The sequence below is a fragment of the Squalius cephalus genome, assembly GCF_949319135.1.
Source record: "Squalius cephalus genome assembly, chromosome: 17".
Lineage (NCBI taxonomy): Eukaryota > Metazoa > Chordata > Actinopteri > Cypriniformes > Leuciscidae > Squalius > Squalius cephalus.
In genome coordinates, this window is record NC_137138.1 from 30,623,866 (window position 1) to 30,640,470 (window position 16,605).

The 16,605-nt window shown below is 38.2% G+C and overlaps 1 protein-coding gene across 4 annotated transcripts in view; it reads right to left on the reverse strand.

Annotated features, from left to right (window-relative positions):
• The window catches only part of LOC307144558 (glucocorticoid receptor-like), an 88,222-nt gene extending 77,993 nt beyond the window's left edge, over positions 1–10,229 (reverse strand). For 2 of the 4 annotated variants that reach the window (XM_079847015.1, XM_079847013.1), the window contains exons 1-2: positions 9,115–10,229; positions 7,061–8,112 (exon numbers count right to left, since the gene is read on the reverse strand). In XM_079847015.1, coding sequence (XP_079703141.1) covers positions 7,061–8,103 — 1,043 coding nt within the window. In that variant the 5' untranslated portion in view covers positions 8,104–8,112; positions 9,115–10,229. The remainder of the gene's footprint in view (positions 1–7,060; positions 8,113–9,114) is intronic. The other 2 variants (XM_079847016.1, XM_079847014.1) reach the window with 1 other exon arrangement.
• Between the last annotated feature and the right edge of the window lie 6,376 nt (positions 10,230–16,605).

A 16,605-nucleotide genomic window follows, 5' to 3' on the forward strand; every position in this document is an offset into this window, starting at 1 on the left:
CCTCTCCACATAGCTTCTATCCAACAGAAATAAAAAAGTAAAATAATAATAATAAAATAACTGAACTGCACTACTGTCGACAGAGAACATTGCTTGCAAAATATATGTTTCTGAACTTTCACTTGCAAAGAAAATTAATACCAAAACCAAAAGCAGAAAAAAGTTTGAGTGGGCTGCTTGAAGGTGTAAAGTCGCAACTTCAGAAGAAACACCAATTATTCACCGTTCGCCTGACTCATGCATTCTGCACTTGGTCAGTGTTCAGTGGAACAAGTCTCATTTTCAAGCAGAAATATTCTTCAGTTCGTAGAAACACAAGCAAACACTCTTCTGTCATTCTATGACATGCAGAATCATTACTGAGAATTAGTCAATAATAAAACGAGAAACTATTAAAACGCATTTTACTGAATATTATAGGTATATCAAATAAAATTAACAAGGGACACGCAACAATGAGAATTTCAAAAATGTGCTAAAATAAATTCTAGGTGTAAGACATGAATACAGCAAGAGACACTAGAAGCTATTTATAAATGATAAACCTTCAGAATTATCAAATACTGGCACTGGCACAAGGAATGCAGATAACTGAGTTAGAAATCCCATGGGTTGTCCTGGAGGGCTCTGATCTACGAATGCACCCTCTAGAAGTGAAATGAAGAGTGTCAGTGGGGGTTTGTTGCGACATGTGACTACGCTCAACACAGAGCCCTTCATTCATTTTTCTGTCAATAAATTGATTTAAAAATATTTTGTCTTAGTTTCCACTATTGGTAAATGAAAACATTGATATTGGTAGACCTGGAATGTAAACCCTATGATACTCTATAGGGTTTATAACCCCGTCAAGTTTGATTCATTACTATCAGATGCAGAGATATCATTTACACTGATCCATTCCTAGATATTAATTTACTAGAATCCCAGCAGCTAAAAACTAGGCTACTGTTTGACTCCTTCCCAGAAGACCTAGACTGTCTTTGACCTTTCCAGAGAACTTCCATCTGGGGAAAATTAATATCCAAATGAAACGCTTTGTTGCTGTATCATCCACTGTCAACGTGAAGGGAAGCAACAAACTTGCCGGTATGTTGCCCACAGGAAAGAGAGCAGAATAGACCGGTATGGACAAGATATTTCTTTCTGCTGAAGTATGAGAGAGAGCTACTAGAATCAAGGCCTGCCGTTGGAAATTCCATTGATTCTCAGATTAGAAAACAAGTTGAAACAAACCTAAGAAAAGAGATGTTGGTATTAAAGATTATCACAGGTGTGATTTAGGAAACGGCTAAAGTTAACAAAACTAAGTCTAAGTCAAACATTACTCACTGGCACGGTTTAAAGAGATTACCGTTTTAAACATTAGACCAAGTTTTCTAGCTACACTGCAAATGTACGGTTATTATTATGACTGTTTCTGAAGACTTTTGTAACCTTTAAAGCCACTTATGCACTCCAAAAAAAAAATGGTAAAATGACTTTTGTCAGATATACACATTTAAAACGTACTAGGGCAGCCAAAAGGGATGAACATCTTGTTTAATTTGTTTTACTTAAATATTACTAATGTTCAGTTTTTTTTTTTTTTCAAAGCGATGAAAGCTGTAAAGAGTCTGTAAAGAAAAGTGTGTAATACTTAAACGTTAAAAACAAATGAACGTAACAATTATAAACAAAACAGCATTGTGTTTTTAGGCACAATATAAAGCAAAAGAACCTGACTGCTCACAAAAGTGCATAGAAGCCTGTTCGTATTCTATAAAATCTCCAACAGACAGTGTTATGTATTATGTAGACATGAAAACTGTCAGCAGTTTTGACATCGACACTCCAGAAATCAAAGTGCCACACAGCACTTTTTAAGGGGCGGTTCACACAGAATGCATTTTTGCTTTTAAAAATGTGAAAGGCAGGGCAGCGGAATGAGGGGAAAAGGTCTCAAGACATGTTTAACTCTAAAAACACACAGCTCAAGCGCAAGACTCACAGTGGTTCATGTTTCCAAAGAACAATGCAGTCATGATACATTGAATTGAACTGGATAGGCTAAAACAAAACATTCAAACGTAACCATGAAACCAACATGTCTTTGTTAATAACTGGTACGTCTGCCCGCCACACAACCTAACATTTAGCATTTGAATGTGATTTAAAAAATAAAAATAAAAATAAAAATAAAAATAAATCACAAATATTCAAAATTGTACTTTGACAGTCATAAAGTGTAGAGACTTCCTCTTCCAAGGAAGATGGACCAAAAATATTGCTGACTCATCTTGACTCCAGGGAAGAAAAATTTATTTTGTCCCACTAATACCAAGTGCCAAATTACATGAATGTGATGTAAACTAAAGGCTATTGGCTTTTTAAACTGTACAAGCTGTATCAGTACTTTTAGCACACTATTGTCCACACTGACTCATATTGACTCGTATCTTCATATCGCAGTCCTGACAAAGATGACAGAAAATGTACTTGCAAAACACGAGACCAGTTGTGGTTTACACCAAACATATGATGTTTTTGACCTGAATGGTGAATCAGTGAATGGTGAGATATTTTGATAAATAAAATGATTCTGCCAGAAGAATAGGCAAGGCAAGTTTATTTATATAGCACATTTCATACACAATGGTAATTCAAAGTGCTATACATAGAAATAGCATTAAAACATTAACTTAGCATTAACTTGACTTTACTATGTCCGTTCCATCTGTATCATCTCAGTGAGCTAAGGTGAATTTAGTGTTTTCTGACGTTTAAGTGTGGATGAGAAACTTTTTGAAACAAATGTATAGGCCTATTGAGTTGAAAAGTAGAACTTCACTGTGTGAAAAACTTGATCAACAGTTGGCCCACCTCTTAACTGACCTGTCACACTGAATGAGAATTTATTAAATGTTTGATTTATCATCACTTTTCAGTAGCAAAACACATTCCTGACCTCCAGCAAAACAAACCTGCACGACTGGTAAAATTCTCCGAAGCAAACTCGTCAAAAATACAGCAAAAATGTCTACAAGATCAACAAATTAAGACTTAATGACTAAAAATAACTAACTAATACCTAAAAAAGTAAAAATGTTCTTAAAAACAAAAATTGTCTTGGTGGGTTCTTACGTAACATGATTGACATCTTTTTAAAAAATGATTAAAAACATAGACTTAGGCTACATTTCTTGAACAAAATACTAGTGCTCGCAAGGCACTGAAAGAATAGTTTTAGTTTTTTGCTCTGTGTAAATTAGGGATGGGCATTTTTCAAAAATATTGCATTCGAATATTCGGGCTCATAAAAATCAAATATTCGAATATTCGTTTATTTAAACGACGTTTAACGAAAAATACGTTATTTTTTAAGTAGGGCTGTCAAACGATTAATCGCGATTAATCGCATCCAAAATAAAAGTTTGTGTTTACATAATATATGTGTGTGTATGGAGTATAATTATAAATACACACACATGCATATATATTTAAGAAAAATGTGTTATTTATATATAAAATATTTATATATAATATAAATTATATATAATATAAATATATATACAGTACCAGTCAAAAGTTTGGAAACATTACTATTTTTAATATTTTTGAAATTTTCTGCATCAAGCCTGCAGTTAAAAAAACAAAAAAACAAACAAAAAAACAGTAATATTATGAAATATTATTACAATTTAAAATAATGGTTCTCTTTTTTAATATACTTTAAAATGTAATTTAGTTTTGTGATGCAAAGTTGAATTTTCATCAGCAAGTACTCCAGTCTTTGGTGTCTTATGATCCTTCAGAAATCATTCTAATATGATGATTTATGATCAATGTTGGAAACAGTTGTGCTGCTTAATATTTTTTTTATAACCTGAGATACTTTTTTCAGGATTATTTGATGAATAAAAAGTTAAAAAGAACTATTTATTTAGAATAGAAATCTTTTGTAACAATATACACTACCGTTCAAAAGTTTGGGAACAATAACTTTTTTTTTTAAAGAAATTAGTACTTTAATTCAACAAGGATGCGTTAAATTGATAAAAGGTGATGGTAACGATTTATATTGTTAGAAATGTTTTTATTTTGAATAAATGCTGTTAACGTTTTACTCAATGAATCCTGAAAAAAGTATTCCAAAAAAATATATTAAACAGCACAACTGTTTCCATCATTGATAATAACTGAGTATCAAATCATCATATTAGAATGATTTCTGAAGGATCATAAGACACCAAAGACTGGAGTACTTGCTGATGAAAATTCAGCTTTGCATCACAAAAATAAATTACATTTTAAAATATATTTAAAAAGAGAACCATTATTTTAAATTGTAATATTTCATAATATTCCTGTTTTTTTTTTTTTGTTTTTTTTTTTTTAACTGCAGGCTTGATGAGCATAAGAGACTTCTTTCAAAAACATTAAAAATAGTAATGTTTCCAAACTTTTGACTGGTACTGTATACACAGTATATACATGCAAATATTTCTTAAATATATACATGCATGTGTGTGCATTTATATATAGAAAATATTTATACACCGTACACACACATATATTATGTAAAAACAAACTTTTATTTTGGATGCGATTAATCGTTTGACAGCCCTATTTTTAAGTTTACATTTTTTGAAGTTTTTGTCACCATTTCTGAACAAGCTTACGATTAGGCAATATACACAACAAGCTTACAGTAGCCTGTGTTAAAGTTTTCGTTTAGTTGAAAACATTAAATAGTATGTGTGAACAAAAAAATCGTACAGAACGTACACATGCACTACAGTCAGCATATGATTATCGTGTTTATATTGTTTCACGTTATGCTGAGAAAAACAATAATATCCTCATGCTCGAGTGAGAAAACGCGCGTTGCTGTTTCAGAGACAAAGTTAACGGTGTTCTAAGCGAAGTTTCTAATAGCACTTTGCGTTTTCTGTTTTTAAACCCGTCTCCCTCAACGAAACTTAAAGGAAATATATGTCTCAAAATAATTTTGCTATCAGATAAGTTATCATCTCGGATCACTCGGGGTACAGCTGTGTTTACCGCCAGTGATGGACAGCTGTCTGTCCTCAGTCGACTGCTGTTTGGATTTCATGTGATTTCTCATTGTGGTGATGATATTATAACTCAGATTCATTCATTACTTTGATCAAAAGCAATTCCATTTCGTAAGATCATTTTCATTATTTTCAAGTAATTCCAAACTTCGCGAGGCAGACGATGACATTATGTGATCAAATACAAACTTGTTAACACACTCCACAGCGCGTTTAATTATAACTGCGAGTTAGTGCTTGGGATTTATCATGGATTCACAGCATTTACGGCCAGCAAAGCAACGTAGTAAAATTCAAATAGTATTTTATTTTTCGATTAATAATTACAGATTGAATATTCGATAATTCGAATAATAACAATTCAGCACACAAACTGGCGTAAGAAAGAAGATCAATCGTAATTCAGTTTGCAAATATTATAATGCAGGCATCACTGCTGGTTATGTTTTAAATGCATTTAATCTGTGAACGTCAGGGAGATTTTCAGACTTTAATCTTGTGAAACGTCTTCATAAGAACAAAGTCTATGAAAAGCAACAGCAAAATAGCACACCTAAGGAGTCTGTCTGTTTAAACTGAAATTGCAGTGATTTACTCTAACTATGAAGCAAAAATATCTAAGATGTGTCCATAAAAAAAAAAAATGAGTCAAGTGAGACTAACACTGATACGTTTCCCCTAACAGAACTACACAGTTCAAGCTGGTTTAGTGGCAGAATCTTGTTGACCCAGATCTCTCTAATTTGGCTTTCCTAAGTAGACCGCCAGATTAACATTCAGGACGGCCAATGGGAAAAGTGTTAAGGTTTTTCTTGCACAGTGGATCAAGTTGGATGGGAAAAAGTAAGTCCCCTTTTCACGCTTTACCTTGACAGATCAATAAACCAATCGTTATTAAACGTACAGATCAGAAACGTGAACAAAAGCATAACCAGGAGGTCATAAAAAGTCCCTTTCTTTTAGGATCTGCCAGAGCGTATACATTTACATCTAATTAGAAGGGTTGGCCATACTATTCATTTTGTCAATTTCATATTTACTCAGGTAATTTTAAGACATAATGACTTATAGCTTCTGGTCCTCTCCACGCTCACCGAAAAACAATATCACAAACTCCAGCAACAGCAATAGAGCGGAAGTGTTCCACTCGATGATTTTATTGAAGCTTTAAGCCTCCTGAAACGAGAAGAGGTGTGCGTGTGCCGTCCTGGGCCGAAGAGAGCTCCACGAGGCCCGTGTGTTTGCTTTGGACAGGCACCGCACCAATACAGATACGCACTCATGGGCTCCTGGGAGAAGAAGCCGACCAGCGCTTGCTCTGTTCAAACTAATTAAAGCTGCAAACAACAGCTTTATCAAATATCATGCAGATATGAGAAGTTTTGTAGACAGTTTTTCAAAGAATACTACCAGGCAAATGAGTCTGGCAGACAGAGAATCACTCCACATTGCCATCACTCTTGTCTGGTCATGATTTAATTCATCATTTTATTGAAATGACACCCACAAAATGCTATTTTTAGCCAGTGTATATTCACCATAAAAACTTCAAAAATGTTTGGACTTAGGAAAATTGTATTCATTTTCATACCATTTCCATGTCTGGAAATCACAATTTTAAAATCCCCCCCATAAGTTTTCCATGTCTGCAAAATGCAAACTGGAGTTTGTCAATATGACCCATAGGGCAGGATTTCCCATAAAAGCCATAACTTTCCAGCTGATTAAATCTCTTACATCTCAGCATTACTACAAAATGTATAGCCTACTCACTACAGAAAAGATCTGGTTATTTTCCCTATCTTTCTCAGGCCTGGAAATCACAATTTGAAAAATTTCCATAAGTTCCATGAGCGTAGGAAAACCTCGTGTTAAAACAGGCAGATATGCAAAATGATGTGCACAACCTCAGCCTCATTTCATTTTAGATCTAGCCTAATTATTCACTATTTATCCATATCATCGTTCATAATCATAAAGCTGCCTTTTAAAGTCAATCCTACCTGCTGAATGGATAGGTGGACGCTAGTACTGTCTCATTGGCTCTCTGCATCCCAGATGAATCTCCATATCCATTTCCTCTAGCCCAGCCGTCACTTAAGCCGGGTGAGTGAGCAAACAGGCCGAACAGAGGTTTCTGATCGGGTAAACTCGCAGCTGAGGCGGTGTTGCCTCCATAGTGGTATCCCGGGCTGCCCATATCTCCCAATGCGCTGGGCCCACCGTGAGACCCACCCATCCCTGACATCTGACAGTAGCTCCGCCTCTCACTTTCCTGTTTGATGACACCCGGTGTGCAAAGCTGGATAAAGTCTGTCTCTTTCTCCGTCTTTATGACCGGCATGTTGACATTGGCTTCCACCATCTGCTGCCGTTTCCCTGTGCCGTTCACATTTGTACACGCTGCACTGTTGCCAGTGACAACAGGGCTGGTATCCTTCAGCAAGTTGCTTTCTGCCAGCAGGGCATCATCCACTGCCAGCGAGGAGAGAAAGGCAGTCTCGTCCGTAACGTAGAACTCATTCAGGTCAGTGAGTGAGTCAGGCAAGTCCAGATCTTTTAGGATGTCCATGGTGTTGTCTCCAATAACCCTCTCATGACCAGCCATTTCCTTCTCCATTTGGCCATAGGGTGGAAAGTCCAGCCTATCTTTCTCCGTGGGGGAAAGTTCCTCCACTTTCACTTTAAAAGTGTCCAGAGCCTGGATGTCAGAGTCACGATTTAAGTCTGCAATGCTCTCGTCCAAGAGTGAAAAGTTCTCCCCAATGTTGAGACTAAGGTGCTCTTTTGCCTTTTGCTGGTCCTGCATTCTGAAGGGTTTAAATACTTTGGCATCTGGTTCTTGTATGTCACGTTCCATTAAGGATGGATCTACCATAGACAGGCTTCTTTGAACGACACTACCGCTCAGTCCGTTTGAGAAATCTTTTGATGTATTTAAAGCGGGCGCACTGACGCCAATTTCCGGAACAAGGCCTCTCTCAATACATTCCACAAAAGTTAAATTATCAGCATCGTCACTGCTGCGTTTCAGTCCACGATCCATATCTCAATCCTGTTGTATAGACAGAAAGAAGAAAAGGACAAACCTCAGTTAATATTATAAAAAGTTACAATATGTTTACATATAAAATAGAGCAGGAATTGTTAATAAATTATAGGCTAGTACTTATGTTTGCATAAAGCTGGTGTAAACTAAACTAAGTTTTGCACCAAGGCCTCGGACATTATTTGATTATGCATTTATTCAGAAAATATAACAGATTCATACTTTGAATCGTACGTTCCACTCAGAATGAAACTATATTATATGAAACAACATTTCTATGCATATTCTGCCACAAAAGCTCTCTTGAGGTCATATAACGAATTGGTTTAATGCAGATTTTAAAGACATTTCAGCTAAAACAACCATTCAAGTTGTTTTGACCCTCGTACGAGTAATTTCTCCTGACAACTTATTTGAATCAACAGTCTGCATAACAGCAGTAATACATTTTGCAGTTTCATAAAACTACCGCAAACCATTTAAACTCATCCCACAAAATGGAGCTTGATGAGGCGATTGTTTGCTCAGATAATGAAGGCTTCAGGCACGTAGAGACATTAAAACTCATACAAATCCTCCAAATGCATTAGTCGATGCACCGCAGTGCTGCCACCTGTCAGTCGACCTTAGCTACTGCATCCAAAATGAACTTCAGTCTGACAAACCGCTTTAGTGTACATTAAAGCTTGCTAAACATACATAACTGTCAAACAGAATGCCAATACTAAATTGCTTAACGAGAATTAAAAACAATTATAAGGATATGGTTTAAACGTAAAAAAGGCCTGGAGTGGCCAAATGACGCAAATTTCCAAGGTAGCAAGAGAAGCTTTGAAACATATAGGCTATATATAGGAGCTATAAGAGCAGCTATATGGGTTGTTGTTCGAAATTTCAACCATTAAAGCAAGAAAAATATGCAGATGGTATGTAAATTTAAATAAAAATGCACTCTGCATTCACTACGCATGGAAAGCAAATGACCCCAAGTACATAAGACAGACTTACCTTTAACAGATTTATGACGAAAAATGCATTTCTATAGAAGTCCGAAGCTGTCCCTGCGTTTAGGTGGCGTTCACAATAGTTTCTCGTTTAACTTCCCGCATGGTCAATAGATTTAACAGGACGCGCTGCAGCTTCGACACTATTTCAACAGCAGCGAGTCGCAAAAACAACTAAATGCGCCGTTATGACGACGACGCACACAAGTCGTGTCACAAATTAAACTTACAGTAGCCGCGCTTTGAATACTCGTTGTTGTTGTTCGTCTTTTGAGGTCGAGCGGGGGAATCGCCAGCATTACATAAGCAGCTTGTCAAACTCCCGACAGCCCGTGATCTACCCGTCAAAAAGCTTCTGCTAGCTTCAAAACGGTAAACGCCCCTCCAACACACACAAAACTCCAGTACAAGTTACCCTTCAGCCATTCGAATACAAATCACAATAAAAGCTTAATAAAATCCGCGCCGAGTCGACAAACGAGCTGATGCTAATGTCAAAAGTGTCACCGAACATACAAATGCCGCCGCTTCAGACAGTTGGATGCGGTCAAAACAGAAACGCTGTGTGAACACTGGCGTATGTCATTCCCTCGATGTCATTTTAAACCGACGACACCGTATACAGACTGTCAACCGCGGATAAAAAGCATATTTGAACTAAATAATTTGATTAGACGGGGTCGACTGCGCGTTAGCTAATGCACATTAGCAGTCGCGAGAGCTGAGCGAGCGCTGCAACTTTCGTACATCATAACGCAACTTTTGCATGCGCCTCACAACGAACTGAACAAACTCTGTACACAAAAATCTCTTGACAGATATATGCGTGGAACAAACGACGGTGAGCAGAAGACTGTGAGAGAGAAAAGCATTCAGGGTGGCGCAGTTCAGTCCGTAAATAAAGGGGCAAAGGGCATGCATCCACGGGATAAAACTGAAATACAAGCGAATTGAGGAAAAAAATATGGTTATACCGTCTCTATCTTGGGATTAAACGAGTAACAGCTGTCCAGTATTGCACTGTGTCCGCTTAATAGTCCACATCTGCTCAATAAAGATAATTGAAAAATGTGAGACATAGACTGTTGAGTAAAGAGAAAGCGACATGCGCACAAGGGCTTAGTTTAATGTCAATATTCGTATTCACTCGCGTGTAAAATATTGCATGTTGAATGCGATGCAGGCTATTATAATAAATTATTCAGTTCAATAAATGTGCGACTGCAAAGGTTTTGAAATAGCCTATATGTTGACAGAAACAGTATTACAGTTTATGTAAAGTTCCCAGATTGCTGAAGTAGGATATGGTATATGGTATGTGGGGGTGGGGGTGGGGGAGAAGAATAACATCCGTAGTTCACAACTTTTTGCTTCAGGATTCAGATTTTAGATTGGACAACTGATGAATGTACCAAAGTGTCCTAAAATTAAATTACAATGCAATTTTCTTTAAAATAACAGGTTAAAAATGATCAATTTGGAAAATGCACAAAACACCAGCAGTGTGGTTTACTAATAGGTTACTTTGCTAAGTACTGTATACATAGCCTATTAGCTAAATTAGCCGGCCAAGTGAGAGATGGTTTTATTAGTCTTACTGGATGCAAAACAACACAAAATTAAACAAAAGGCATTTTCTTCAATTTATTGTCATTAAGCCCATTTATTTAGCTTAAATATGCCTGAGTATATAGTTAATTGTGTTTTATTTAAGCAGTGTTTGAAAAGACAAACTTGGAGATAAAATGGGCTAACATGGTGTGCAGCATATAGCTCAATATATTGCTTGAAATAAATCAACAACCAATTTGTTCTGCGCTTCTCGTCTGGTGTGTGACCCTCTTAAAGAGGACAAAGTAGTGTCTGTACTCAGTGGCGCAAAAAGTGTATGCGCTATATGCGGCGCATAGGGGCGCGCAGCACCAGGGGGGCGCCAAAGCGATGGTCTTTTTTTTTTTTTTTTTTATCTATACGTAGACTGTTGTGCGTTTCTAAATAATTTCTGCATTTCCTCAATGTTATATAACTTTTTAGAGGACTAACAGGCTAGAGTAGGATATTCATAAGATTCCATCATATAATTTTGACATAGAGAGAGGGGGGGGGGGGGGGGGGGATAATATCGCGAGCAGGCGGGGGCGCCGTGAGCGCTGAGCGAGCACGTACGAGTCGAAAAAGATGGATAAAGCAAAAAAGCTGTCGGGACTAAAAATAGAAAAAGATAGAGGGAAAAGGAGATGGCATGTCAATTGATGCGCCAGCAGCTAAATAAGTGGATGGTCAAAGGCAACCGGTAGGATTTAAAGTGTGACGTCCACGCATGTAGGCTAGGAGATTCCCGGTGGGCCGACGTGCTTTTTGGGCTGATACATCTATATGGCGTCATTTTTTAGTCAAATGTTATGAGCGTGTAAGACATGCTCACGAGCACATTATGTTATTTCACACGCGCAAAAATGAACCTTCAGCTGGCATGATAAAAGTACTCGCGCACAAATTCAACAACCGAGAGGTGTACAGGTAGCTGCGAGCGAGCGCCTGGCATACTGTCATAGGTTAACTCTGCTTGTACAGTGGAATCCTGCTCGCGCGCAGCGGGCTTTTGCTCGCGGAATGCTGTTTTGCTCGCGCAGTGGATTTCTGCTCGCTCAGCTGATTTCTGCTCCCTCGAGTCTACACGACTTTTGACAATTTGGGGGCGGAAACCAAGGAGGGCACTGACCCTATTATGATTGGTCACTTTCATCATGGAAAATCTTGGGAAATCCTAACCCCGCCCACCTTCTGACGCAGCGCGCGTCACTCAGCTCGCTCTGCTACTCCGGTTATCTCTGTGTATATTTTAGGCAACGAAATATGTTATAAAACACCACACTATCTCTTTTCGTTTTCATTTAAAGAAATCTTAAACATTATAGCCACACATGTGGTTCAGGCAACGCGTATTGATTATATTCACTGCACATAACGTTTGCCTATTTATAACAAAACGAAATATAAAACACAAACCTGCCTCTTTTCGTTTTAAATATACACAGAGATAACCGGAGTAGCAGAGCGAGCTGAGTGACACGCGCTGCGTCAGAAGGTGGGCGGGGTTAGGATTTCCCAAGATTTTCCATGATGAAAGTGACCAATCATAAGAGGGTCAGTGCCCTCCTTGGTTTCCGCCCCCAAATTGTCAAAAGTCGTGTAGACTCGACTTGGGGGGGCACCAAAATTGTTGCTGCATACACCTCTGACACTGGGTAGTTGCGCCCCTGTCTGTACTGTTCCTGCAGTAGATGCTGTGTATTTTGTGCATAGTAAGCACATTTTCTGTAGTGGATGATCTTCTACAGAATATCTGTCAAAATGAGCAGTTTACAACAGAGCGTAATGCATGGAATAATGTAACCCACATTGCAATGTTCTCCCTTGACCCTTCATTTCTTGAACTTCCGGTTCATCCATCACACAGGGAATGGAGGATCATGTCAAGAGCATTGCATTGTGGTTTTACAGTATTCTATGCTGTTGCACTCTTATTGTAAACTGCAATGTAGTGTTGTAGGTAGGGCTGGGCGATATATCGCATGAGATTGTTATGCGCATCTCGTCAGTAAAGCCGGTTCCTTGATTAGTAGTAAATCGCCATCACCTGCTTTCAGATGGAGCGGCATTTACAACACAGTGCCGTAGTTAACTGACAAGCTGAGCCATTAATGCGATATGGCTCAGCTTGTCAGTTAACTACGGCACTGTGTTGTAAATGCCGCTCCATCTGAAAGCAGGTGATGGCGATTTACTACTAATCAAGGAACCGGCTTTACTGACGAGATGCGCATAACAATCTCATGCGATATATCGCCCAGCCCTAGTTGTAGGTCATTTGAATATTTGTGTATATGTTATTCCGAACATAGCTAGTGTAGAGAATTCCGTTATTAGCACTTTTCCAGCACACGTCAATTTATCCATTACAAAATTTCACATTTACTTACCCTTAAAAGTTTTATGAATCTCACAGAATTCAACAGCCGTACTGTTGCTTGGCTAACAATGAGTCTCCTGTTATTTTATACTTTGACTGCATCTGAAAACTCAAGATGTTAGGTCTGGTAACTCACCATTGGCACGGCTCAATCTGAGGGGCGGGATATACGGTTGTCTTTCAAATTCCCTCTGCACGCAATAGGACAGCGCTACAACCAACCAGAGCGTTTTCCCAACAGCGGAGCTAGTTGATTAAACTTTTGTCATATCTGGTCGGCAAAACTATGAACACATCTTCCTTTTTTAAGAATGACTTAAGTGTCGTTCTTTGTTCTTTTCTCAAAGAACAGCTTAACTCCAAGTCCTCCAGAGTCGCGGCCAAAGCCGATTCGAAAGACCGCTGTTCGCCAGCAGCAGCCGCCATTCTTTGTTTTCAAGTAGCAGGGAACCGTCGCAACTCTGTCGTCATTATGTTAAGCCCGCCCCGGCTACTCTATACACGATGTGATTGGCCTGACTAGAGTTTTTTTTTTCCAGCTCGAAAGTCAACGGAGAGTTGCTAGACTACACTGGCTGCAAAATAAATTTTGCTGCCGCTAGGGTGCGTCTAGATTTCTAGGCTATCTGAAAACCTCCTGAGCTCCAGATTATCATTGTCATGTTGAATTTTATGTAAGCAGTCTACATGTAGCAAGGAATTTTACACGTTCATCTCTTTCCTGACAGATGGGCTACATCAGACCCCACATACTATAAAAGGTATACAATGCTGGAGTAAAGAAGGCAGAGTCTAATGTAGAGAAAATGGGAAGGGAAGCATGAAGCTGAAGAGACGGGGTAGATTCACTCCCCCATGCAAACAAGTTCATTATGGGGTGTGGCGTGGGCATGTGGATGTTTAATTATGCCGGTGGAGAGAAAAAGCATACAAACCATCTCCAGGGGCCAACTAGAAGAAATCACACTGTTCTTTGACTCTGTGCAGTAGCACCAGGGAGCACAGAGCCTCCAGATTATTGTGCGAGACATGGTCATTAGTGATCCAACGACACCCTTCTCTAACTCCAATCATGGGTCATTAAAAACACAGCCACTTCAGAAATTCTGCAAATTGTGTTAGGTTTGGGGAGGCAGCTATTCAATAATTGCAAAATGGTCTTCAGTTGAGGACGATGGTGTGCTGGATGAAAGATATCTGAAGAATAGTTCACCCAAAAGTGAACAATGTGACAGAAATACAACCGTCCTTGTATCGTAATGAATAAAAAGCTTAATTAAAAAGAATTCTCAAAAAAAAACTTAAAGTTTGGCACAATCTTAATGACAAGGCCTTTATGACAAGGCTAGTGTAACGTAGTTAGCTTGATAATGAAGCAGACAAAGACGATGTTAAAGTGAACCCAAGTGCAGTTTATTTATCCAAGGACGTGAAACAAACCATGAATAGAATTCAAAACACAAAAACAAAACATAATCATGAGCAACTTTAAACTTGATTTGAAACAATAACCTGATCTGTGGAAAATGGAACATCAAACGTTCTTCAATGCACGACAAGGACATGTGGCAAACATGAGGGCTTAAATACAAGACAATGGGTATTCACATGACATAAACAACCAATGGCAAAACAGATCTGGTAACAAGATAAGACAATAAACCAATGAAAACATGACACATGAGCAAGACGGGAATCACATGACATGAACAGGAAACACACGACTATGACTAATTTCAAAAGGCTTGTTCGAATTAAAGTGGACTGCTCCGAATGCTGTTGAATCGCTCTCGCAGTAGTTTGTCATAAAACGATCGGTCTGTGCAGCGCCGTTTCAAGTCGTACAAGCCTAAAATAAGATGTGTCAAAATCAAGTGACTCCCTGGTAATTGTGAATGAATCATTTATGATGTTTGTAAAAAAAAAAAATAAAGATAATAACCACTGGTGCAGTTGATGGAAACTAAGTAAACTTAACTGGCAGATCCTCACCAGTGAGTAAATAGATCACAGGTGATTAGTGAATGATAACTAGGTGAATGGTTGTCAATAGTTAGTAATCCACAATGGAAGGAGGACAATAAAGGCAGAGAGTAGTCAACCACAGGTGTAACCTATGGGCGATCACTTACTTACACACTAATCAACCACTGGAGGTGAGTAACACTTCAGTGAAGGTCAGTAAAGTTAAAGATTCCTTTTAGAGACTTGACAATGTTAAAGTGCAGAGTGCAGGGCTCTTCCCACTGGTCGCACTGGTCATCCTTTTTTTATATCAATCATAAAGACCTTGCATGTTGATGAATCGGTCTCTTAATTTGTATGCTGGTTTTGCATTGATGTTAATATTGACATTGACTAAAAGCTTGATATTTGCAAAATATAATATTTGAATCTGAACAATGTTTCCAACAAGCATACATTTAAAAGAAAACATTACTAAAATATTACAGCAGCTCCATGATTTTTTTTTTTTTTTTTTCCAGCCAGTCTGCACATTTTAGACCAAGGCCAGCCATGGCGTTCATGGTTGCAGCATAAATGCCTTAAATGAAGCCAGTACATATCATGAAATATGTTTTATCATTAGAATTATATTTTATGATTTGGACATTTTATATTACATTTTAAACCCACCATACACACTTTACATTTAACTTATCTGCATTTATAGTTTAACACTGTAATCTCCTTTTGGGGATAAATAAATTACCCCACTATATGTAGACTATGTGTCTGTCTATCTATCTGGTTTTAAATCTATCTAACATTAATGTTTAAAACATTAAAAAGCTAACATCATCATTATCATTATATGGAAACCCCTTACCTTCTGCACGTGTGTGTTCAACCTCAGTATGACCAACTAGAATATTTGAAGGTCTTCCATTGGAAAAGACACGAGCGTAGACAATCTCGCATTCTCTGGTGGAGACGTCTGTTTCACCATATATCATAAATGATTGAATGAATCATTTAATTATTTCAGCGGCTGTCCATGATTACACCGATTATCTGGGCGCAGGCCACGCCATTGGCATAGGTCAGGTTTACATGTTAAATTTCAAATTTTGTAAATGGTAGTTCTTCTTTTGCTAAGTTGTAGGCCGTGTTGAATTTTAAAATCATTTCACTTTCCACTGCTGACTGATTACTGTCATCTTCCCATTGGAAGGAAGTGGAGAGTGGCTCAGAACTTCGGGTGATGCACTGGTCTCTGCAGGTTTTGTGTTTTCTACTGTCATTGTGCAACTTTATAGATTCCAGCTTAAACTGCATTGACCCGGTTGCAAGTTTTGAGTTGCCTGCAATGACTGGGCCACATTGATTGCAGTAATTACACAGCATGGCATTCCCATTGTACCACAACCACTGGTACTGTGTTAGCCATCGCTGTCTCAGTCTCCCTGCTGGCACCTGTACCTTCACCTTCGTGATCTCTTGATGGTCCTTCCTCTGTCTCCTCTCTCCTCACTCTGACTACTAAAATAACCTGCTATAGACCGCTTCAAATTTGTGCTT